This window comes from Platalea leucorodia, assembly GCF_965183815.1.
Source record: "Platalea leucorodia genome assembly, chromosome: 21".
In the NCBI taxonomy this organism is placed as follows: domain Eukaryota; kingdom Metazoa; phylum Chordata; class Aves; order Pelecaniformes; family Threskiornithidae; genus Platalea; species Platalea leucorodia.
This window is the reverse complement of record NC_138843.1, coordinates 5,458,915-5,483,857: the sequence shown is the minus strand read 5'-3', so window position 1 is coordinate 5,483,857 and position 24,943 is coordinate 5,458,915. Positions and strand designations below refer to the sequence as shown.

At 60.9% G+C, this 24,943-nt stretch overlaps 1 protein-coding gene across 3 annotated transcripts in view; it reads left to right on the top strand.

Moving 5' to 3' along the window:
- CSNK1G2 (casein kinase 1 gamma 2) overlaps positions 1–23,332 on the top strand; it is a 46,833-nt gene extending 23,501 nt beyond the window's left edge. For 2 of the 3 annotated variants that reach the window (XM_082331330.1, XM_082331329.1), the window contains exons 2-11: positions 5,635–6,131; positions 13,937–13,977; positions 14,540–14,609; positions 15,034–15,182; positions 15,711–15,945; positions 17,008–17,093; positions 17,524–17,608; positions 17,715–17,863; positions 18,356–18,439; positions 20,178–22,069. In XM_082331330.1, coding sequence (XP_082187456.1) covers positions 5,945–6,131; positions 13,937–13,977; positions 14,540–14,609; positions 15,034–15,182; positions 15,711–15,945; positions 17,008–17,093; positions 17,524–17,608; positions 17,715–17,863; positions 18,356–18,439; positions 20,178–20,468 — 1,377 coding nt within the window. In that variant the 5' untranslated portion in view covers positions 5,635–5,944 and the 3' untranslated portion in view covers positions 20,469–22,069. The other variant, XM_082331331.1, reaches the window with a different exon arrangement.
- Positions 23,333–24,943: the final 1,611 nt, after the last annotated feature.

Below are 24,943 nucleotides of genomic sequence, written 5' to 3'. Positions count from 1 at the left end.
CTGCAGGCTGCTCCAAAGCTGGAGGCTTCTGGCAGCCCGTTGCCTTTCTGCTCCCTGAGCTCTTGTGGGGTGCCTGCGTAGGGATGCCCTGCTTCTCCTGCCCTCCCGCCTCCCTCCGGTGCCTCCGCTCCCACCTCGGGCTTGACCATGCCCATTACAGGGGTCTCCTGCGGGAAGCCTGGGGAGGCTTTCCCTGACCTCTCATCTTGGGAAGCCTCTGTGTCGCGGCACAGCTTTTCCCCGTTTTGTCATGAGCAGGGTTGGCTGCCGGCACTGAAGGCTGGAATACATTTTTAACTACAGACCTTTGTAGACATCATCTGGGACCGTCTGCAGCTTGCTTTAAAGATGTTGGATCTTGCTTTGTTTTAAGACTTTTGATCTCCTTGTAAGCTGAGAATTCATCTGCCTCTTAAACTTTTAAAATTTATTGGGTTTTGGTTTCAGCTGTGTAAGGCCACCGGTTGCTTTTTGGTCTGGATTTTTGCATTGGGAGCCAGCTGATGGGTCGTCCTTTGGGACATCAGGGTATTTGTGATTATTTTTAGCTTTTAATTGGCAGTGATCTGTACTTGGAGCTGTGTAGTGTCAAGGGCTTTTCTTTTTTGTGCTCTCAAGAAGCTTTCCTTTCTCTTTCATCTGGATGCAGCTGTGTTTCTCTTTTTTCCTCGCAAAGCGCAGAGTACACGGGGAAACCGGCTTCAAGTAACCATCCCAACGGCTTGCAGAGATCAGGGCTCGGTACAGTCAAGCCTCCGTGGCCGGTAGCAGCATCGCAGCCGCCCGGGGGTGCCAGCTGGTCCAGGACACCTGGACTCTGTTCCGAGAAGCGTCACGGACCTGCTCCCTGACCTTCACCAATCACTTCCCTGCTCCGGGCCGCTATTTTTTCCTCTTCTTCCCCTCTTTTGTCTTGCCCCGTTTAATTGTAACCTCTTTTGGGCAGGAACACTGTGTGTGTATAAAGGGCCTGGAACAATGTGCCCCAGATGGTATGGTACAAGTCCTTTCCCGGCAGCCACGAGGTTTCACTATACAGGAAAGGAATTTTAAAAAATACAACTTTTTCAGCATTTTATACTTGCAAACGTGTCTAGGAACTTCCCGAGCCTTGATATTTCAGTCCAAGTCACAGGTCTCAGAGACAAGGGCTAGCACTAGAATCGCAGCTTTTTCTTCTTTTTAAAAAAAAACAAAACAAAACGAATAACCCCCCACCCCCAATCCCTTTTTTCTCACCCTCGTGACTGCAGGGAAAAGCTTGTAAATGTGACTGGAGCAGAGCTGGCCTGCTCCAAACCAGATGGCAAATAAAAAGAACCCAATATTTCAACAAAACCAACATGAACCCCTTCTTCGGGTTTCAGATGATGGCTCGAGTGTGGTTTTGCCCCCTTTATGGTACTGTCAGTGTTTTTGTGGTTCTGTTCTGGGGAGATGCTGAAGTCGCTTGCACTTGTCTGCAGTTTATTTCACTTTCAGGTTCCCTGGCTCGGAGCACTTGCATTGCAAACGCTGCAGGGCAGTGCTTATTTGTTTTAAGACCACAGCTTGCTTTGGAATTTCGTCTACCAAACTTCAGGCCAATTTATTTTTTTTTTCCTTATTCATCCCCCTCCCTCCCTTTCCCCCCAAAGAGAGAAAGTTTTCTTAGTCTCATCTTGCATCAGATTTGATACCAGGCCAACAAATCCAGCCTAGAAGGTGCTTTTCTGAGGCTGCTTGCCTCGATGTGGCCCTTCTGGGTGAGGATTCCTGTTCAAAATGCAGCAATGTGCCCTCAGTTTTATCAGGGGCATCTTCCCCGTGGTGCTGCTAGCCTGGGGTGGCCGGACGGGGCAGATCTGGGTCCCTGTTGCCCATCCAGAGGCTGCTGTGTTTTAACAAACACAAGTTTTGCAGGGCTGTTCGCTCCAGAGCAGTGGGAGTCCTGGGATTTTACCAAAGGTTTCTGTTTCTAATTAGGTTGTTCTCAATTTTAAAGGCCAGGGATCTCTTTATGGCACAGAGTGGAAAACCTGACCAGGCACTGACACCGCACAGAGAGGTGGGTCCCGTACCGAGGTACTAACAGCCGTTGCGTCTCCTTGGCGCTCTTCGGATGCAAAAATAGATTCCTCCCAGCCCTCAGCTCCCTGCGGCTCATCCACGGGGCAGGCTGGTGGGCAGAGTTTGGAGGAGCATCGCTTGCCCTGGCCTGACTCACACGGATGCGGTTCAGTGACTTCCTGCTGCTCTGACCGCCCGGCTTTGGGAAAGGGGGAATTGCAGCCGGCTGGCACGCAGCCCCGGCGCGGGGGTCAGTGCTGTGGCCTCGCCGGTCGTTGCCCTGGCCCAGCTGCCCGAAATCGGGGTTTGGAGCTGGGCTCTTTCGGGAGCGCTGCTCCCCAGGCCAAGGCTTGCTGCGCAGGCAGGGCTGGAGAGTTGCGTTAGACTGCTGCCTGCGATTGTCTGGGCTGGGGGAAGACAGCACAGTCTCCCAGTGCTTGCAGGAAGCAGTATTTATTTTTTTCCTCTTCTGTTAGGGCTCTGTCTCGCTCCATTGTCTGAAATTCCCTTGCAGAGACTGGCCCATAACTCTTTAAAAAAAAATAATCGCAAGCACGGGGCTGGAGCTCCCTCGGCTCTGGCTGTTGGCTGCCTGACTGTGCAAACAGTCTGGGCCTGAAATCCCTCGGGACTGAACATAAAGGTCTGATTCAAAACGAAAACGGGGTATGAAACAGCATGGCCTGTGCATCGCCGGCTGCCTCCCCTTCCCCGGTGTGTGGCAGGAGCCACGTCTGGGAAAGGTGGCTCCCGAAATGCCCGGGGAGGGCCGTGCTGCGCCTCCTGCTCCAGGAGCTGGGAGGTCAGGGGGGAAATGGCTCCGCGGCGCCCTTGTGCGAGGCCAGCAGAGGTGGAGAAGCGCGAGACGGGCGGGAGGGCACCGCCATGCGCCGAACCCGGGGCGGAAATTATCGGGGGAGCAAAGAATGAGCAGGATATCACGTGTCGGCCGTGTGCACTCGGGGCTGGGGGAGAACAAAGCGCGGGGAAGCCCTGCTCCGTTGCCGCTCCCACCGCGCTTCCTGCTGGCACGGGACGGAGACCGCTGGCTGCCGGGGGAAGGGAGCGTCAGGGCAGGAGCCAACCTGTAGCTGCCTGCGTGGCCTTTAGGGAAGCTGGAAGGCTCTGCGTGCCTCAGTTTCCCTCGGCCGAGATGTGGTGGGTGCAGCAAGATGGTCCCCAGGTGTTGGCCTGCCAGTGGTGGCCTTGGAGGGCCAGGCTGCTCGGCGCTGGGGCTGCTGTGCTCTGGGGATGCTCTGGGGGTGTTGGCCTGGAGGATGGAGCCTGTGGGGGAAGGAGGGGGCTCCCACCCCAAGTGAAAGCCTTGTTCCCCAGTACTTGAACAGGCAAGTCCCACAGATGGGTGTCGTGCACCCACAACAGCCCCAAGGGGCCGGGCCAGCACCCTGCACCTTCGGTGCCGGCAGCTCCGGTCCCTCCTGGAGAGCAGCGGCATTTTGCCAGGATGCTGCGGACAGGGCGTGGTGGGCCCTGGCGAGGATTCGGTGTCAGGCGAGGACTGGGAGCAGGGCAGCCCCAGGGAGCAGCTCCCCTGCCCACGGACCCTTACGCAGCCAGTCCTTCCCCCATGCTGAGCTCCAGCTTTGGGTGTCTTTTTCCCTCTGTTGCTCTTGGGCCCTCTGCCGTTTCCCCCCATGCACCCTTTAGGACAAGAAGCCTTTTTTTGTTATTAATAGCTATTGAGAGCCAATAAAAAGTTTTATGGGGTTTGGCCAAGCGTCAGGACTTGCAGTGTGCTCATTTCCTGGAGTCTGAGCACTGGAGGGGCGTGGGTTTGCTTGTTTAACCCGCAGGTAATGAGGCCGCGGCAGCAAGGGCTCTTGGTGGGCGTCACGGGAGCCCGGAGAGGAGCGGAGGAGGGTGGTGAGAGGGGGAGCGGGCAGGGAGGGGTGGGGGCTGCCTCCCTGCTCGGCTCATTTGAAACGCAGCAAGGGCTGAGATGGGAGCAAAACCAGAGCTGATGAATGCTGGGGGCTAAAGCGGGGTGTGCGTGCATGTGTCGGTCTGTCTGTCTCTCACGTGGCCTCCCAGCGTGCACCCGGCTCCTGCTTGACCCTCTGCGCTTTCCAGCCCGTGTTTAGCTTCCTGGCTGTCCTGCTCCTGGCGCGCTCTGGCTGCCTCCCGCGCCGGCATTCCTGCGAGGAGGGACAGAGCCTGACCTCCCCCCAGGCAGCTCCGGTGGGAGTCTTGGATGGAGGGAGAGCACGTCTCCCTCTTGGGAACCTCGTTCCGTGAGCATGGAGCTGGTCGATGGTACTTGTCATCCCACTCCTCCGGAAGGGAGCGAGGGGCTGATTTGGCCTCGATGTTGGGCTGTACCTGCGTACACACGGTCAGCTGCATGCAGAGGGCTTGTGCGGAGCCGGTATCGTAAAATCATAGAATAGTTTGGGTTGGAAGGGACCTTTAAAGGTCATGGAGTCCCACCCGATGCGATGCGCAGGGGCGTGCACATGGGAAGGAGCTCCCTGGTTGAAGGCGCTGAGCTGAGTCCTGCCTGTTTGTGGGGGCTGGGGGGAACCCCGACTTAGCCCACTGCCAGCATGGGGCTTCCAGCCAGCCTCGCTGGGAAGTGCCGGGAGCTGCGCACACGAGATCGGCAAGGCGCTGCGTGACCACTGAGCAAACAAGCATCCGTGGCCATCAGTTACTCCCAGCGAGTGTCACAGCGGCTTTTGCCCAGGCTGCAGCCAGCAGCCCTGCTGGCCACCGTGCCTCGCTCCGAGCTTTGCAATTAACATCGAGGTTTGTTTTCGAGAGCGGAGGAGGAAGAGGCAGCAATCAGGAGGTCGCTGTGGAGGCGAGCGGGGTGTTAGTAAGTCCTGGGTTCCTGTTTGCTAGGGTCTGTTTTACCCCAGTCTGGCAGGCCTGGGTCATTCCCCACACATGCACAACTGCTTAGAAACCGTGTCCTCTCCCACGCGTCCCGGCGCAGGATGGCTGGCTCAGAGGTCCCGGCCCAGCCGCAACAGAGGCTGGTGCTGGGGCGAAGCGCTCTGACTCAGCTGGCCACAGCCTCTGGACCCGCAGGGACCCTCCTGGCAAGCACCCGCCTGGGGAGAATATCCTCTTTTCACTTCATAGGAAGTTGCACGCCTGGCGTGGTTTGCCCTGTCACGCAGTGGTTTACGTGTGTCCTCCGCTTTTGGGGACTCTCGGGTCTGACCAGTGGCAGCCTGGCCCCGAGCGCCTCGGCTGGTGCCTCCGAAGGTCTCCCTGCTGCCAGCAGCCCTTCCCCGCGGGGACGTTGTTCTCCCCACGTGGCTCCCTGCTGGCTCCTGGAGATGCTCATCAAGCGTTTCACCTCCTGCCGTGGCCAGACTTTTGTTTATTCATTTATGCCAGCATCTTAGATGTGGGGTGCCCTGCGACGGTCCTGATAACCCCAGCTTCTCCCACCCCTCAGTCGCGGCACCCTTCATCGTTCTGGGAGTTACCTGTAACGCAGGGATGGTGTTGGAGGGGCTCTGCGGAGCTGGGGGCGGGAGCCTGGAGCCCACAACCCCCTGTTGTCCTCTGCCTCCTCGTTTCCTGGTGCTAATTTTCTCCCTCTCCTTTCTGCAGCTGGGAGACCGAGGAGCCACGCTGGGAGGACCCTCTCCGCAGGATGTTCTCTCCACCAAAGAACTCCCTGTAACAGGCGATGATGACAATCCCGGCGGGACCTTGGAAAGCACTAACATTTCAGTAGTCCAGCACCCGTGGGTGGCCGCTTATCCCTCCTTCTCCACGCCCCGCCCTCCCATCGCTCACCGTGATGGTGTATTAACCAAGAAGAACCCTGCTTCTTTTCTCCTCACCCCTCAACTTTCGGCAGCTCTGGGATTTGTATGGCAGCAGCGTAACCGTGGAGAGGCCGGGGTATCACAAACTTATGGATTTTGATAAGAGAGGAGGGAAAGGGGAGCTGGAGGAAGGTAAAAGGATGTCCAAGACAGGTGGAGGAAGGAGCAGTCATGGAAGCCGGAGTGCTGGAACCAACTCGGGAGTCTTAATGGTGGGTCCCAACTTCCGGGTTGGCAAGAAGATTGGATGCGGCAATTTCGGGGAGCTCCGTCTAGGTGAGAAGGATCTTCTTCTGTCCTCGCTGTAACTACTTGTGCAGGGGTTGCCCTGGCACCCACCTCCTGCAGCAGGAGGAGCTGGCACGTGCCTGTGACCATCGGCACCGAGGCTGTTGACCAGCCATGCGGTGTTGAAGCATCGCACAGCCCTTGCTTCCTTCGCAGAGTTTCCTTTTCCTCAGCCCCTTTACACCGTGCTTGATCTATCAAAGCCCATCACAGCCTGAAGGACTGATCGCCGAGGCGTTTCCTATCTCCTCCCCATTCCTATCGCTCTTCGGGTTTGTCAAGGAGAGCGTTACCGTTCAGTCCTGTCTGTTGGAAGTGGTGGTGGCCCACGCAGGCCTGGGTGTCCCCCCCCCAGTCCAGGAACGCTTAGCGAGTAACGTTTCACGAGATGCCGCTCTGTGCTCGCCAGATCTCATCCCGCTTGCGCGCAGGGTGCTGCCCTCCCGCTGCGCCACGTGCCTCAGGAGAGCGGATGGAGAGTGCGGGCCTGTCAGGTGTTTGCTCTGCTGGGGCGAGCATCTGGGGAGGAGAGTCAGTATTTTATCCTGGGCAAATTCTCTGGTTGTTTCAGAGACTCTCCTAAAATTTTAGGCAGGGGAGAGAGAAAGGGCTGAATAAAACCCAAGCACCTTCCACGGTCCCTTTCTATTTTGATCCTAGTTTATCAGGAAAGAGTTCAAGCAGACTCTTGTTTAGGGGGTGGGTGGGTTGCTCCTCTCCCAAGGACTCGGCATGCCCCAGGAGGCTTTCAGCAAGCTGTTAGCTCTTCGGTTGGCATCAGGCAGCTGGGTGAGGCCTGGCAGTGCCAGGCACCGCTGTGCCAGCAGCGCAGTCTGGATGTCTCCAGGAATGTGCGTTGGACGCGGTGATGGAGTCTCTCTGCCAGGCGGAGCGTTGGCCTTGGCTGCGAGTGCTTTGGGAGAGGGCTTGTGCCCTAGGAAGAGGGACGAGAGCCGGTCCCCAGAGCAGGCTGGGAGCCTCTGACAGCCGTGGGCCTTGTTGCTCCGTGATATTTTAAGCAGTGCCTTTTCAAACCAAGCTCTGAGCTAAACCTGCAGTAAATGTGGTCGTCTCGGCAGGCTGTTTGCGTGCAAAAGGAGCAGGAGGTGGGAGGCTGTGGGGAGGTGCCGCCGGCAGCCCCAGCTCAGGCACTCGTGTGGAGGGTGGGGTGAGTTTACCCACCTCGCTGTGCCGCCTCTGCCTGTGGGGAGTTAATGTTAGCTCTTCCCAGCATGACAGACTGGCTGGTGCCAGCCTAAACCATCCTGTTCCTGAACTCCCCAATGGCATCGCCGCTTAATTGCAGAGCTTGGGAAAATGCTCTGTTTAAAATCCAGCCAAGTGGTTCCCGCATTCAGCAGCGGAGGGTCTGTCTCTCCCGGTGTCGTGAAGAGCTCTGATCCTTTCTCCAGACCCAGGTGTTGTGGAAGGAGAGGTATTTAGGGATTTTGCCACACCAGCTGCTCCTTTCGCTACCCAGGTGGATCTGGACACCCCCTGGGGACGTGGCACCTCCTGCTGCCGGTGACTCCCTGCAGGGCTGCCTGGGAGCGGGTGGATGGAGGGCTCTGAGCTGTGCAGGACTTCAGTCCTTCCACCTCCTTTTTGCTGCTTGCCAGTGAACGTCCCACAGTGGGTACGTGTTTCTGGGTGAGCTATCTTCCAAGATCCCCCTCTAGGCAGGAGTCTGAACAACGGGGGCCGTGGCTGTTGCTTTGTCGGGCGTGCTCAGCACTGAGGGTTGGCGTGATCCCCTGCCTTGGCCTCCCCCTCGCTTTTTGGGGACAGCACTGAGGTGGACACAAGTCTCTCGGGGATCTGAGGAGCGTCTGTGAAATGGCAGTCCAGGTTGCTCAGAGCGGAGCTGCTGCAGGGACCTGGGAGCAGTTGGGCTCAGTTTGCTCATGGCTGAAGGGACAAGCAGGGAGCTCTTGCTCTGGGGCTCTGCAGCGGTCGATTCTCACTGTGAGAGTTTGTCCTTGCCACCAGCAAGAGAAGCTTCTAGTCCCTTCACGTGGTTTTCCTGCCCTGTCACACCCTTTAGTGCCCGGCCATAACATGGTACAGGCCCGAGCACAAGATCTCATCACAGCAGTGGAAGCCACGGCTATGTGGCTTTTCTCCTAAAATCGCATCTCTTCCTTAGGTGTGCCTCTGAGCTGCGTCAGGGCTCAGGAATGCTTTCAGGACTTCACAGAAAGTAGGGATTCCTCCAGACTGCAGATGAATGGCGAGGAACCAGAGGGATCCCGCTGTGAAGCGGTGGCATGAGCAGGGATGCTCCCCAGCTGTTGCTGAACGCTCAGTTTTCCCCTGGGAATGGAGTATTCAGTCCTTGAGGCAGGCTGGTTGCAGAGGCCAAAGTGTAGCTCAGTGTTTAAAAGCTGCTTTGGACTTTTTCCTTTCATAAAAAAAGCCAGGAGATCTTGCAAAAACATGCTGGGAGGTGACTCCTCCAGCTCCCAGCGGTGGGGGATGGAGGAAGATGAAGTTGTCTTCCTGAAACAGGTAACACTGCCCAGTGTCACCCCCGCACCGAGAGGCAGGTGCCGATCTGTCCTTCCAGGTGCCTCAGCTCAGCTGCCCCAGATGGAGACAAGTGTCCTCCCAGGTATGGAGGTGTCCAAAATCAAAAGTGATTTGTTTAAAAATAAAATTAAAAAAAAAAAAAATTGGCATAAGGCAGTTGTAGGAAGCCAGAAGGGGAACGACTTGGGCAGGAGTTCCTGGCTGCCAGAGCCGTGCTTGGATCCCGCCCCTCCCTGTTCACGCTGGCCTTGGCATCCTGGGCGATACACAAACGTAGCGCCGGTCTCCCTCCCAGTCAGGCGGCGCTGCTGGCCTGTTCCTCGCTGTATGAGCACGACTGGAGAGCTGGAGCGGTGGTTGCCGCAGCCCTCTCTGCGTGGGCTTTGGGGGGATCCGTGGGGGGGTTAGCAAGGGGCAGGTTTAGGTCGTGCGGGTGGTGGGTCCTGTTACCTCCTGGTCACCCCATCCTGGTGCTTCACCCTGAGCTGGGCAGGGCACCGTGCCCCGGCCAGCACATCCAAAGTGCTCGTTCCTCCCCCTGCCAGCCTGCAGCGGTGGGCGAGCTCCAGCCCAGCTCCTCCTGGGGCTTTGCAAAGGCAGCCCTGGGCAGCACCTGCTGCCTGCAGCCCCCCGAGCTTCCCCCCTGCCCGTCTGCTGCCTGCAGCCAGCCCGCCTCCGTGCCAGGGCTGGATGCTGCCCTCTGAAACACAAGGCAGGAGGAAGCTGGTGGCAGCGGGGGTGACCGGAGTGTGGCTGGTGGCTCGTGTGCCCTGGCACCGGGCTACGGCCAAGCGGCGGGAGCCTGCAGCTCGCTGCCTCTGCCAGCTCCCTGCGCCCCTGGGAGCGAGGCCAGCACGTACTGCTCTCAGTGAGGGTTTGTTGGAGCAGGCCCCTCTTAGCAGCTCCTTGGTGGTGCCTTGGGGTGGGCTGGGATAGGAGGAGAGGAGGAAAACCCAGACATTAACCAAAAAGGTCAATAATGGGCCCCAAGCACCTGGGTGGTATGCAAGCCTCCTTCCCTAAGCTCTGCCTGGTGCTGGGCTGCCTCGCAGCCGTGCTTCGGAGCCAGGAGCTCCGGCGAGGCTGTGCTACGGAGCTGCCCTGGGGCAACCTCAGCCTGGGGAGGGACAGGGACTCAGCAGAGGCTGCTGCTTCTGTTCTTCCTGCAATAAACTTCTGCAAATGTGCTTTTTGCAGCTTTGCCGTGCTCGCCCCTCTCCCCCAGCCTCATGCATTCATTTCTAATGGCAGCTTGGAAACACAGCGGCTGTTTTCCTTCAAAGTTAAAAGCTGGACATTAACTTATTTTTAAAAAGTAAAACCAGCATTTTGGAGGGAAGAAGACGGGGGCAGGGGTGGATCCTTGTGCTGTGTATGAGCCAGCAGCAGGTCACTCCTACAGCTGGGCTGGGGCCATGTCCCAGATGAACGGTCACGCGCAAGAGCTGGGGACATTCCCAAGCTCTCTTGAGCTGTGGCTCTCACCCCTGGCCTGGGGACTCGCGGGGGGTGACTTCTCGGGGGCCACAAAAGGTACGTTCAGAAAACGCAGGCTGGGCTCAGCACGCTGCACGTGCCACCCTTCTGTCTTCAGCTCCGCAGAGACCTCTGTACGGGAGCACGTACGGCGAAGGGCTCGGCCACCTCTAAAAGGCGGCTGGCTGGTCGGAGCCGCAGACCCACCGCGCGCCGGCAGCGGCTCACGGGCGTCTTTGGAATAGGCTGTGGGAGAGAAGAGCCCGCGCGCTGCCTGCTGACTGCTCCTCAGGCCTCCCTTGCTAATGGCTCACGCTTGTTTTCCCTCTTGGTCTTTCAGAGCCTCCTCTAGAGGAAGGTCAAACTCTAAAATAACTTTTTTTTTCCCCCCCCGATGATATTAAAACCCAGTGCTCCAAGGAGCTGTCATTGCTTGGACTGATGCAGCTTGTGTCGCCAGGGCTGCGGTGCTTGCAGTGCTGGGCCGGTGCCCGGCTGCCTTCGCAGCAAGCTGCCTTCTCCCGCGCTCCTCAACTGCATCGCCTGGGGACTGGAGAAGCCAAATGGCTGGTCCTGGTGCCTAGGTGTGACTCAGAGCCGTAGGAGACAGGGGCTCCTGGTGCGGTGCTGTGCCCCGCGCTGTGCCCCAACCCAGGGGCAGCGCCAGGCAGAGGGGCTGGCACAGGGCGAGTCACCTGGGGACCCGGCTGGGAGCCCGGCGCAGAGCCTGGCTCCTCCTCGGGCCGCCGTGATGTGCAGGAGCAGGTGCCGGACCGCACCGCTGCCAAATCCGCCTTCGGGACGGGGACAATTTGGGCGTTAGCACAGGGTTAAGAGAAAGCCATGTCCGGCTTTTAAATGCGATACGGACCCCGGGTCTGGCCGCCTTCTCTGACGGGTGGCTTTGGCTCGGCTCTGATGGGACACGCCGTGTCTTGCAGGTGCTGGCAGCTGGATTCGGAGGCGCCGCCAGCACCGAGCTGGGCAAAGGCCTCTCTGCAAATGCAAATATTTGTTTTCCGCCGCTCATCTTGCCGCTTTTCTCTTTTTTTTGCTTTCAAAAACACCTTTTCTGTGAATCCTGCAGTGCTGCCTGCTTGAGTCCTCCACTGGGGCAGTCTGTGGACTCCAACACGTGTGAATCATTAGTGAATGCTGGGCAGAGCGGGTGGCACGGGGGCGGCTGCGGGAGCTGCTCCGGGAGCTGGAGCGGGAAGTTCCCCAGTGTGGGCCAGGCCGGGCTGGGGGAAGGACCCCCAGCCCTGCCTCCTTGCTCTTTTGCTTTTTCTTCCCTGTTTTTTTTCTCGTGATAGGCCCGTTCTGCTCTTCGCTCCTTTTTTTTTTATCGGGGAGGGGGAAGAGGATGGTGGTGGTTAGACAGCAGCAATGGTCCGTGTTCTCTGTGTGCCCCATCTTTTCCATCAGCTTTGTCCAAGCCCTCTGAGCGTTACAGGATGGGACGAACCATGGGGTTATCAAATGATTTGGACTTGTTTCTTGGGCTGGGAGAGGGCTGCCAGCTCCCAGAGCATGTTTGCAGGTAGCTTTCTGTGCCAGCGAGCCACGGAGAGCCCAGCGTGGTGGGAACAGGACCGGTGCCACGTAACAGGGACAGGGGTGGACCTCTCTGAGCACAGCCCTGCTGGGGATGCTCCTGCCTCCTCCCCTTCTCCCTCCCTGCTGTGCTGGGCCGGTTTTGCAGCGCCCTGGTGGCAGGTATCCTGCCATGGTGGTTTTTTCCTTCTTCAGACCTGGCCTAACCTCAGGGAAAACCCAGCTGTGAGTTTTCTGGTTGCATGTTACTGCCCTGAAGGCAGCAGTGATTTTTTTGGACTGAACTGTACGGCCCTGAGGCCGGAGCCCACCTTAGCCGGGGAGCACGTGGGGACCCTGTGCCGTTGTCGTGGGCAGGGCGATGCCTGGCTGGGCTCTGCCTGACCCTGCATCCCGGCCGGCGCGTGGGGCTGTTTTGCTCTCCCTTGCACTTGTTTGCAAAACACAGAGGTCCTGGTGCGTGGAAGATAAGCTGCCTGCACACGCTTCTCCTCCCTGCCGGCTTGCTGCCTTCTCTCCCCGTTAAGCTGTTGGGAGGTGACGGCTCACGGCGGGGACGAGGGGGCTGCACTGGGCTGCATTGGGCTTTCAGTTCTTCCCTGCCCCAGCCAAGTTCCCAATGAACTGAGGGTTTCCTTGAGCTCTCTGGAGCCATGCATGGGTCTGGGGGATATCGCACCTCCTCCCCAGGAACTGTCGGTCCGTGATGGGCCAGAAACCCTGGGTCTGGCGTACGCTTGTGTTAGCCAGACGTTTCTCCCTCCCTAATCACCTACTTCCTAATCGCTGTGAAGGGATTTGGTTTTGCAGAGGCAGGAGACAAAGTGGCTTGGCGGAGGTCCCCTGGGATGGGAGAGGGTCAGCCAGGCAGCAGGATTGAGCCCCTCCTTGGCTGCAGAGCCCGTCCCTGGGAGGAGCTGCTCCATTAATATCTCCCATTCATCCCTCTTCCCGTAATCCTGCCGCCGACTCTGGCGCTCAGCAGCTGGCTCTGATGTCACCCGGCGAGGATTTATTGCTGCTTCAGGTGGAGAGCAGCAGTCGGAGCAGATGAAATCTTATGCCAGGAGGAGCTTGTTCCCTGAGCAAATTGCTTGGAGAAAATCCGAGGAGACAGATGCAGCTCCATCAGATATGCACATGCCAGGCAGTGGGATCGCGTGTCTGCTGGCTCTGCTTGCCGTGGAAGGGGACCTGCTGCGGTTAACTCCCATCTCCCCGGTGTCCTGGAGGGTTCTGGCAGAAGGGGCACTCGGATATTTTTGCACACCTCTTTAATCTTTGCCTTTATGGACCGGGGGCAGAGGTTGCACTGACGCTTCCCAGGTGTAACACCTTCCTCATGCCCTCCTGGCTCTCTGGGGTGAGCAGGGTGATGTGCAGACACCGTTAGTTCAACCTTTTTGTAGTTATGGGTGTGGAAACTCCCGTGAAGGTGCTGAGCTCTCTAGGATGTCATTTGCAGGGTTTTGGGGTGGCGTGGCTGCCCTTTCAGCTCTCCTGGGCACTTGGAGGCAGTCGTCTGGCCCTCCCCACAGCGCATCGGTGCCTTCAGCTCCTCCTTGTACAGGCTGCGCCGGGCTGTGGGTTGGCTCCTGGCTTCCCCTGCACCCTTGGGTGGGTGGGAACATCCCGAAGGATGAGGTTGAGCCGCAGGTGTCATCCCCAGGAGTGACCCCAGCCCTGGGGAAGGGATTTCCACCTACCTGCGGTGTCTTGGAACCACTGCCAGCTGCAATGCCTCGAGGAGCCCCAGTGCTCCTGGGGGTCCTTCCTCCCTGCCACCCTCTGCTGGTCCCGCTGCCCACAAAGCAGCATCCCCCAGCTCTGGGCGCCCTCCCAGAGCAGGGCAGCCCCTCTCCATGCGGGGATGTGGCTGGGAGAAACAGCAAGTCCCAGCCTTGGTCCTGCCTTGGCCAGTCGCACCCCTGCAGGCCTGGACTGGGATGCTGCCCCTCCCAGGAGAGTTGGCTCCAGCCCCCCAGCAGCCTGCCCATCCCAGAGGAATCCATGTACCCTAGCTGGGGGTAATTAACAGGCGTGTTGCAACTCCCAGCAGTGGGTTCCTGCTCCCGCTCATGCCTCAAGGCCTGTTTGTGTGCTGAGGGAGCCACCGAACCTGTTTGGGATGTTCTGCAGCCCAGGAACCCTCAGGGGACTGCAGCGGGTATGAAGTGGGGTTAATGCAAAGGCTCACTTGCTTTCAATTGCCTTTTTTGTGTCTCTCCCTGCAGGAAAGAACCTCTACACGAATGAATACGTAGCTATCAAATTGGTGAGTCCCTCCGTGGTCAGGGCGGTGATGTTCAGGCCGCCTGGGAAGGAGATTGTTCACCCTCCCCAGGCTGTTAGAGCGGGTCGAGCCGCGTGGGTTGCGATGGGTGATGGATGGGTGGCTGCGCGGGGAGCTGTGCTCACTGCTAGGAATTGAGGGCAGGCGAAGCAACACACGTCATTGCAGGTGGGGTGATCTGGGCCCAGGGAGAGAAGAGCTGGGTCTTTGTTTCTCCAGGACTTCGTTGTGGCCTGTGCTGCACTCAGCTGGTGCCAGCAGCAGAAAGATCTCCAGGAGAGCGTGGTCCCCACTGATACCTGCTCCCATTAATGTCTGCCCCAGCACCCGGGTCTCTCTGGAGGGGGTGGATCTGGCTCCCATGTGGGCTGGTTTTCTCTCACCGTCCCCTGAGGCTTCATCTCCATTTTATACCAGTTTTTCTCAACCCAAAATGCTCTCAGTCCAGCTGCTGCCAGCATGTGAAGGGGGTCTCTGACACCCAGACCTCCCTAACGTCCTGCTCCCTACAACAGCCTTAACTGTTCTCCTTCTCTCCTCCAAGGAACCCATAAAATCCCGGGCCCCCCAGCTGCACCTGGAATATCGGTTCTACAAACAGCTCGGCAATGCAGGTACGGGGCCGGGAGGAGCTGCCGCAGGGAGCCGGCCACCCAGGCGGCACGGCTAGGAAAGGGAGGCTTCCTATAAATGTGACTCTGCAGATTCACTCCCTGGCATGAGCGACTCCTGCCCATCTGCTCGGCTGGGAGAGGCCGATTTTACACAGAGCCACGTCTAATCTTTGATCCCTTTTTATTTAGTTCTTTCCCCCCACCTCCCCCGCAGCAGTCAGGGATGCAGATGGAGCTGCCTCCTTCCCCCTCCTGCCAAGAGCAGAACCAAGCTGTCTGCGGCACGGAGGGAGGGCAGTGCAGAGACATCCCCCCATCTGCAGCCCCCCGTCCCGGCTCCAGCAATGGCATGGCCACGACAGCATGGCCGTGTGCTGCTCAGCCCCGTTGCAACTCCCGACAGCCCCTGCTCCATCTCTTGCAGAAGGAATTCCTCAGGTTTACTACTTTGGCCCCTGCGGGAAGTACAACGCCATGGTGTTGGAGCTGCTAGGACCCAGCCTAGAAGATCTCTTTGATCTGTGTGATCGGACCTTCACGCTCAAGACCGTCCTGATGATTGCGATCCAGCTGGTGAGCACAGCACCTCCGCCTCCCCTGCGGCTCTGCGCGGCTCACCCCGGCCCGCCTGGCCGCAGACCGCCCCGGGGGAGCGGGGTGATGCGTGGGCACGGCGGTCAGGCTGCGTGGGGACCCCGCAGGGAAGGGGAGGGGAAGGAGGGGTGAGCCAGCACCCGGCGGGCCGCAGGAGACACTGCCTGCTGGCACATCCCAGACCGCCTCCCTCCACACCTCACCCTCTCCCTGGTGCAGGAGGGCTCTCCCTCACCCCCACGCAGCCCCTCTCTGAGCACAGCCGAGCGTCTCTTGCTGTGTGTCCGAGATGCAGCCGGACCGAGGTTGTCTCCCAGGGCTGGAGGACCTGTTGGGCCCATCCTTTCAACCCAGGGTGACGTACGGGCTGAGGGGAGCAGGGTTGCTGGCTGGGGGCGAGGCAATCGGAGCAGAGTCGGGCCCAGGGGAGGGGGGTGCAGGGATGCGTGCAGGATGCACGGTGTGTCTCTGCCGTGGTGCTGACGTCTTCTTCTGCCCCCCCCCCAGATCACACGGATGGAGTACGTCCACACCAAAAGCCTGATCTACAGAGACGTCAAGCCAGAGAACTTCCTGGTGGGGCGGCCGGGCAGCAAGCGGCAGCACACCATCCACATCATCGATTTTGGCCTGGCCAAAGAGTATATTGACCCCGAGACCAAAAAACACATCCCCTACCGAGAGCACAAGAGCCTGACAGGGACAGCACGCTACATGAGCATCAACACCCACCTCGGGAAAGGTGTGTGCGCGCCGTGCGGCCAGCCCTGCCTCTTGGCCAAAAGGGAGAGGGAAGGGGACTGCAGGGTGTGAGCTTCCCCCTGCCAGAGGGACAAACTGCCTCTCCTGCTCTCCAGCCTGGGATGCTGGCACAGGACTGCCATCCAGAGCGACCTGGGCAGGCTGGAGAGGGGGGCCTGTGTGAACCTCATGAGGTTCAGCAAGGCCAAGTGCAAGGTCCTGCCCCTGGGTGGGGGCCATCCCTGGTATCAGCACAGGCTGGGGGATGGAGGGATGGAGAGCAGCCCTGAGGAGAGGGACTTGGGGTGCTGGGGGATGAAAAGCTGGCCATGAGCCGGCAATGTGCGCTCACAGCCCAGAAAGCCAAGCGTCTCCTGGGCTGCATCCCCCGCAGCGTGGGCAGCGGGGCGAGGGGGGGGATTCTGCCCCTCTGCTCCGCTCTGGGGAGACCCCCTGGAGCCCTGCGTCCAGCTCGGGGGTCCTCAGCACGGGAAGGACATGGAGCTGTGGGAGCGGGGCCAGAGGAGGCCACAATAAATGATCAGAGGCTGGAACAGCTCTGCTGTGAGGAAAGGCTGAGAGAGCTGGGGTTGTGCAGCCTGGAGAAGAGAAGGCTGCGGGGAGACCTCATTGCGGCCTTCCAATACTTAAAGGAGGCCTACAAGAAAGATGGGGATAGTCTTTTTAGCAAGGCCTGCTGCGACAGGACAAGGGGTGATGGTTTTAAACTAAAAGAGGGCAGATTTAGACTAGATATAAGGAAAAAAATTTTTTGTGACGAGGATGGTGAAACACTGGCAGGGGTTGCCCAGAGAGGTGGGAGATGCCCCATCCTTGGAAACCTTCAAGGCCAGGCTGGATGGGGCTGTGAGCAACCTGATCTGGTTGAAGATGTCCCTGCCCATGGCAGGGGGATGGACGGGATGGGCTTGAAAGGTCCCTTCCATCCCAAAGCGTTCTGTGGTTCTATGATTCTGTGACTTGGGGTGCTGCAGGGTCTGGCAGGGACAGGGAAGGTGCCTGTAGTGGGAACGTGCCCGTGTGTCTTTTTTTCTCCATGCAGAACAAAGCCGCAGGGATGACCTGGAAGCATTAGGGCACATGTTTATGTACTTCCTCCGTGGGAGCCTCCCTTGGCAAGGCCTCAAGGTAACTGCCAGCTCCCGCTGTCCTGGCCACGGCTGCCCTGTGGGTCCGGCTCTGCCCTGGCATGGGCAGCATCGGGGTGTGGGGAGGGGAAGGCTTTGGCCCGCGGGGTGTCGGAGGGCTGGCACCCCGCCAGATGCAGGGGCTGTTGCTCTGAGCTCTGTGCCAGGCCCTTGCTGTGCTGAGCGGCTGTAGGTGTCCCCCTCTCTGTGTCCCTCCCGCTTTGCGGGTATCCCAGCTGCTGGCACAGTGGCTGTACTGGAACCGCACTTCCCAGTGTTCGCCTTCCAGACCTGCCCTGGGTGAGGGGATTCCCTGGGAACCTGGAAAAGGGGGACCAAGAAACAGTTCATGGTCTAATGGCACCTAGTGCCTTCCCTGCTCCCGGGGACGTGCCTGGCCCTCGTGCTGACCTGCTCCTTGTCTCGGCCAGGCTGACACGCTAAAGGAGAGGTACCAGAAGATCGGCGACACCAAAAGAGCCACTCCAGTGGAGGTGCTCTGTGAGAACTTCCCAGGTGAGGGCTCTCTGCATGGCCTGTCCCCGTCCCCAGCCGGGCCCCAGAGCCCGCCGGCCTGGCATCTTGTCTCCCTGCCCCAACTGAGCTCGCTCTGTCCCCGCAGAGGAGATGGCCACGTACTTGCGCTACGTGCGGCGGCTGGATTTCTTCGAGAAGCCTGACTACGACTACCTGCGGAAGCTCTTCACAGACTTGTTCGAGAGGAACGGTTACGTGTTCGACTATGAATACGACTGGGCAGGGAAGCCACTGGTGAGTGGCGAGGGAGCGAGGGCAGGCAGCGGGTGCTGGGCCCCAGGGTGCCCGAGGGGCGGTGGGAAGCGTGGTGGGGAGTCAGCGTGGTCTGCGGCAGCAGCCAGGGAGGATGCAGGTCGGCAGTCGTCCCTGCCCCGCACATCTGTGCCCGAGAGATCAGCTCCACCAGTCCTCACCGGACACCAGCAGCCAGCTCCAAGCTGGAGCTGTTGTGCCAATGAGTTAAAGCTGTGACACAGAAATTGGAGGCTCCTGGAGCTAAGGGGAACCCAGCAGTCGAGCTGGCACCTTGGTTTCTGCCATGGGCCCCCTCCATGGGCTCGCTGCAGCCAAACACCAAGTGTGGAGCTGCTGGGGCGGGGGTAGGGGCTGGGGTCAGACCCCGATTCTGGGGTGTTTTGCATGTTTGGCCAGAGGTTGGATCAGGGGGCGCGGGGCGGCGGGAGGGCTGCTGTGCCGCGGCTGATGTTGTCCTTGTCGTGTCCCCAGCCCACCCCCATCGGCACGATGCACAGCGAGGTGCAGGTGCAGCCCCCGAACAGAGACAAAGCACAGCCACACACCAAACACCAGGTGAGCGGCGGCGCTGCCTCGGCCGGGGCACGGGACCGCGGTCGTGCACAGCTCAGGCTGCTGCTCTGCAGGCTCACAGAGCCCAGCGGGGCCGCTGGATTGGAGGCAGGGACTGGGGCATCCTTTTTTCCCCAGTGCTGTCTGTGGGAGGGCTTCCCCCCTGCAGGTCTGGGTCTGTGGCTAGCAGGGGAACCAGGGCAGCGGCCCTGGGGCAGGCGGCCTGGCAGAAACCGGAGGAAGCAGCTGTGGGAGGCTGTAGCACAGTGGGGAAGTGCCAGGCCTGAGCTTCAGCTGGCAAGCTGCAGGGTTTAGCGCTGGCCGCTGGGTGTGGGCACAGCACAGGCTGAGGACAGTGTCCCCAGTGCCGTGTCCCCATGGGAGTAACTTGCTGCTCTGTTCACGGTGCCACTTTCATCAATGGGACGGGGACACAGGACAAGGGAGGGGGCTGCCTGGGCATGGGGGGGATTCATGGGGCAGCTGGGCAGCGAGCGGCCCTGTGCTGGAGAGCGGGGCTGGCTTTGCCCTGGGGACCAGCAGGGCACGTGGGGCCGAGCTGGGAGCAGCCCGGGGCAGGGAGACGGGCAGAGCTGTGCAGGCAGCTCCCTGCCTGGGTCGCTGTGGGAAAGGGGCTGGGCCACCCGGCCATTCTCCGGTGCCGTGGCCTGTCCTACCCTGGTGCAGGAAACACGGCTTTGGGACTGCTGCCATCAAGAGCAAACCTCACGCGTTTCCCCAGCGGTCCCGTACAGACCCTCGTCCTCTTGCCTTGAACCTCCACGGGGAGCAGAGCACCTGCAAACGGGCTGGAGCTGAGGGTGCAGCACCCTGTCCTCCCTCACCCATGTATCAGCCCAGCGGTGCCCCTTGCTGCTGTGGGCCGAGCACAGGGAGCCTGGGACAGCCCTGGCTCTCCCTGGGCAGTGCTTCCTTAGGGAGAGGGCGATGTCTCCAAAGCGCCTCTGGCTCGTTCCTGGGAACTTCCTCCCAGTAAGATCTGCTCTCTGCTTCCAGCATCCAAGAAATGACATGTTCGTCATCCCTTCTTGAGGGCAGTGGGAAAAGCAAAGCAGAAAACTCCCACAGCGTGGGAGCAGTTTCCAACCTGGGGATGCAGAGGGGCTGTGCCGTGCTCAGAGTGGCAAGCGCTTGGCAGCAGGGTGCTCCCGCGCTGTCGGACAGCTGAGGGGCCCGGTGCCCTCGAGGAGCAGCACAGCTCGCTTCCTCGCAGTCGCCCCGCAAAGATCCGCGTCGGCCTTGGAACATTGCGCTCACAGGAGAGCGGCTGGCAGCGTCGCCTCAGCCCGGCTGCATCTCCTCACGCAGCAAGTGACACTGCTGTCCGAAACGCAGCCGCCGGCCCTGCGCAGGGCTGGCCGTGCTCTGCGGGGCAGCGTGCCCGCAGCTGCCCGGAGAGGATGTGCCCGGTGCAGAGGAAGAGCCCAGCTCCGTGGCTGGGGGTTGCGTGTGCGCATGTACATGGTAGGGAGGATGCAGACCCACGGCGTCACCGCAGGGACCGCGCTGGGGAGCCGCCGGGATGGTGCTGCCCGCGTGCCCTCCGCAATCACAAACTTGAGCTGCTCCGGTCATGTTTTTGCTTTTGCATGTCTTATTTTCTCGACTCCTTTTGCCACTCTTCTCCTTGCCCCTTCCCTCCACCTCTCCCTTCTCTTCCCCATTCTTCCTCTTTTCTTTTATTTCTTTTCATTCTGTTCCTCCTGCCTGTCGCGAGCAGCCGCCCGAGGGGACGGAGTTGTGGGATCCTCAGGCCAGTGGGCAGCCTGCCGAGGAGCCTTTGGGAGCTCACCTGGCAGCCGGCAGGCTCGGGGGGTCCGTCCAGGTACATGCAACCACGCGCCGAGGGCAGGGGCGGGCGCGGGAGGGAGCAGAGCCAACCTGCGCCATGCGACCTGCCCACGCAGCCGGGCGCAAGCCGTCGTGTGTCTGCCGACCGCGCCAGGGGATCAGCCCCGTTCCCCTGCCCCAGGGCGGCATCGGGGCCACGCATGCCCGGGGTCTTGCCTAGGCTGCAACACGTGGACCCAGGGGCTGTGCTGCCCCGTCCCCGTGGTGCGTGATGCTCACGGCTCGCAGACGAGGCTGGCGCTGCTTCCCGGGGGCTGCTGGGCTCCCTTAGCGCTGCCGGTGGGTCTCGGAGGGCGGTTAGAGATGGACCAAGTGCTGGCTCTGTGGCACTCAGCGGCACGAGCGCCCGCGTGGGCATCGGGCTCTGCCCCCAGTGCTGCTCGTCCCAGCAGTGCCGGACAATGCGGCCTTATCCCATGTGGGGACTTCCCTGTGCCTCCTTGTTTGACTGGAGCAACGGCTTCGAGCCCTGCTTCTCCTCCCTTTCCCTGGGCAGTCCTCGGCCTCGTCTCCCCGCCTCGGTCCTGCACTCGCGCCGTCGGCCACGTGCTCGCCGCCCTCGCAGCCTTCTGCCCTCCACCGCTCGGCCCCCTCGGGCTGGTGGGGTCCGGCCGACGCGGATGGCAGGGCATCCATGGTGGGTCCCCCCAAGCTGGGCCTGCGCTGTTTCCTCCGTCTCTGCTTCTGTCCCCGCCGCTGCTGCTCATTCCTGCTGCTCCGCGGTGAATCTCTGCCGGTGCTCAGTCCAGGGCTCGGGCCTGGCTCCCACCGCTGCTGTTGCAGGGCTGGGGCAGACCGTGGGGCCAGCTCGCGCTCTGCCCCGCTCCTCCCGTACCACGTCTCTTCCCTGCCACGGCGGCTGCTCCCTGCTCTCGCTCTGCAAACCTCCCCCCGTCCTCCGCCTGCGCCCGGCACTGCAGGGGGGGTGTCGGTGATGCAGAGGGGTCTCCGGGCTTGTTTCGGGGGGCTGTAGCTTGACGTAGCCCTGCCAGCTGGGCACTGTGGCTGTCGGACGGCAGCTCCTCCACGAGTCTGGGTAAGGCCGAGCCTCCTCGCCGGGTATGAGCAGCTTGGCGATCCTTTGGCCTGTGCATCCCCAGGGAGCTCCTGGCTTTGCCTGGGGACAGCGGGCGCAGGAGGGGGGATTCAGGCAAGTCCCTGTTGCCTGTGCCAGCCCCGTCCTTGCTTTGGTGACCTGGATCTCCTCCCGGCCCTGGCACCACACATGGCCCCGCTGCGCCGGCGGGCGGGCGGGAGCTCGGGGCACCTCCAGGCTGGCAGGAGCCCGCAGGGTGGGCGCTGGGCTGAGTCCCCCAGGGCCTGGCGGTGTTGGGGCTTGGGGCTGGGGAACAAGAGCCGTGTCCGGTCGCTCGGCCATGGCAGGGTCTCGTCGGAGCTAACAGCTTTGCGGGGCTGTGTCTCCTGGGCACGTTGGGGCTGGCTGCCGGTAAGCCCCTCTCCCGGTGGGCTGTGCAGGGGTTCCCAGGAGCCAGGATTCTCCCAGAGGTGGTGAGGTGACCAAACCCCTCCGTCCATTGGGGATGCTTGGGAGCGCTCAGCACCGAGGCCAAGTGCTGCTGTCTGGGCGAGGGCACCATCCTGCTGCCCTGCCTGGCGACCGCGGTGCTCCCAGCTCGCGCAGGGCCGGGGGAGCCGTGCCGCCTCTTGGGGCTGCACCTCCCCGGGACGCAGCTGCCGCGGGGCAGGGGACGAGGCCAAGGACCGGCCTGTGCCCCGCGGGCTGCCCCGCACTGACGCTCGCCTCTCCGCAGGTGATGAGCTCCACCAACGGAGAGCTGAACACGGACGACCCGACGGCAGGACATTCGAACGCCCCCATCACAGCCCCCACCGAGGTGGAGGTGACAGACGATACAAAGTAAGGACACAGCCCCGCTGCCTCCCCCTCGCCGGGGCTGGGACGGATGCGGGTTTCGGCAGCTGTGCTGCGATGCCTTGTCCAGCCCCCTCTGGGGAGGAACAGCGCAGCTCCAGAGCAAATAACTACTGCTTGTCCCTGGGACCCCACGAGGGGAGGCCCTGCAGGGCCACTGCCACCCCCAGCCCCTTCCCACCTCGCCCCGCCTGGCCCCGGGGCTCACGCCTCCTCCCCAGAGCCAGCGCAGAGGGGCACACACGGATCCGGGGCCATTCCCTCTCCAGGAGCCCCTGCCTGGCCACAGCTCCAGCCACTGGCATTTGCCACGGCTGGCATTGCGGGCCGTGGCCAGTGTCACTCACCCTGGTCCGTGTCACTCGCTGTGGCCATCGCGGTGCTCCCGGTGCAGCCCCGGCCATGTACCAGAGGCACTTCCCGGGGCAGCTCTGCCCACGTGGGGCTCACCAAGATGCCGAGGGGTTTCCATTCCCCCTTCCACCGGCTCTGCCGTGACCGCAGGGGCGCTGAGCCCGTCTGTGTCCAGGCTCGGGCGCTGACGGGGTCCCCTCTGTCCCCAGGTGCTGCTGTTTCTTCAAGAGAAGGAAGAGGAAAACCACCAAGCGTCGCAAGTGAGCTGCCGGGGCCGGGTGGAGCGGCGTGCGCGATGGCTCCTCTCCCTCTGGCCGTGGCTGGATCTTGACCTGCGGAGCCGGCGGCAGCCCCTCGGTTTGGACGGGGACGGGGGGGGCCGAGCCAGACGGCCTCCCCCAGCACCCCACGCGCAGGCGGGGAGCGGGGCCTCCCCAAACTGCTTGTCCTTTCCTCCGCCACTCGCCCAGCGCGTGGCCGTTTACTCGAACCAAGCCCGACTTCGCTGAAGTTCCTGCGTCCGTCAAAAAGAAGAAAAAAAAAAAAAAAAAAAAAAAAGAAGAAACAAACGGAAGCAAACCCACAGCGTCACTTGCTTTTGAGTCTATAACTAGTTTGAAAATGGGGATCAACTCTACAGACTCTGAACCGTCGCTGTCAGAAGAAGCAGAAGACAATTTCAAGAGCAGTGGGCTGAGGAGGAATTTTTTTTTTTTTTTTTTTTTTTTCTGTTGCTTCTTTGTCTCTTAAGTTAATTTAAAGTGAGTCTCGGTGCAGAGTGCTGAGTCGTCAGTCTTTGACCGTCATCTTCAGTGTTACCGAATTCTGCTCTTCCTTTAGGCCCCCACCCCGCGTCCCCGGTGGGTTCCTCCCCCTTCGTTAAGGCCTGTGGTGAGGAGTGGCGCGGTCTCCGGTACGGTGAGCAGTGCTGGGGGGCGTGCGGGGGGCGGGAGGGAGGACGCGCGTTTACAGTTCATTTTACGATGCACTTTTGCTAGCAATACGGGCGGCGGCTGGGCCCGCCGGGACCAGGTCGGTGACTCCCGGGGGACGCGGGGACAGGGACGGCCGGGCACCGGCCACTGCCGGGGCCACCGGGCCAGGACCAGAGGGAGCCGTGAAGGGAGGTGGCAGAGCGCGGTAGAAAGCCAAGCAGCCCCATCTCTGGCGCTGGGATGGCTTAGGGCTGGCTGTGCTTCCACCGCAGCTTTAGGTATTTGCCGCAGCGTTCTGTCGGCCTCGTTGGTTTTACAGACCGTTTGCCGTGGGTCTGAGCCCCCCGAGGGCCCCGGGGCGGCAGCGGGCGCAGGGTGGGCCGTGGCGGGCGGCACGGAGGTTCGCGGTGAGCGTGGCCGGACAGCAAAGGGCGTCGGGGTGGTCCGGCGCTGCCGGAGCTGCTGGTGTGGCATCGTCCCACTGATCCTGCAGCGGGAGAAACTGGATTTTTTCGCCACTTACTTACACACGGACACACGGACACACGGACACACACGCTCCCTGTTCCTCACCACCCCAGGGCACTGCAGCTTTCCCCCGTGACGGAACCGTGCGCTGTTGTGTGTGCTGCTCATGACACATTGGGGGGGCACACTTCCCTTTACCCAAACCCTGTTGTTCTGCCCCAAGCGGGGGCTGAGGCTGTGCTGGGGCTTTTGGGGGCGGGGGGAGGGAACCATCTGTGGCTGCTTCGAAACATTTGACCAAACTGACCGTCTCCGGCCCCGAATCATGGGCGGGGCGGCGCCAGCCGGGGGGGGAGGGGGGGTGGGGGGTCACCCTGTCCTGCCTGGGCACCCGTGGGTGCCGCGGCCGCACATGGGGCCCTGCGCCGTGGCCCCTCTCCTTCCCAAATTCGGGATTGACCCCGGCTTCGGCTTCTCCCGGGCCGCAGCGGGGCCGCGGCAGCCAGGGCAGCCCCAGCTGCTGCCGCGTCCCCCGGCCGCGGTGGGGGGCTGATGTGCGACGTTTGGCCTTGTTTTCCCCCAACGAGGCAAACGAACAAACAAAAATTTTAAAAATCGCCTTAAATTTTCACTGGAAGCGGCCCCTTCTCCGAGCGTCGGCTCAGACCAACCCAAGCGGAGGCGGAAGAGGAGCCGCGGCGGGGAAGGGCCGCGGCCGCGGGGGCAGCCGGGGACGGCGCCGCGGCCCCCGGGCCTCAGCGTCCTTCCAGCGAGGAGGCCAAATACTGCGATTGTACGTGAGGGCGTTTGTTCCATTGCGAGTTTAGTTACTGCTTTAAGACAAAGTGTACAGAAATGGCATTTAAATTTCTCTGATGCTTCCTGGAAGCCATAGAATTTAGGGGCTTTTTTTTTTTTTTTTTTTAATAAAAACAATTAAAAAATAAAATTAAAAAAAATCATCTTCAAAACCCTACGCTTTCT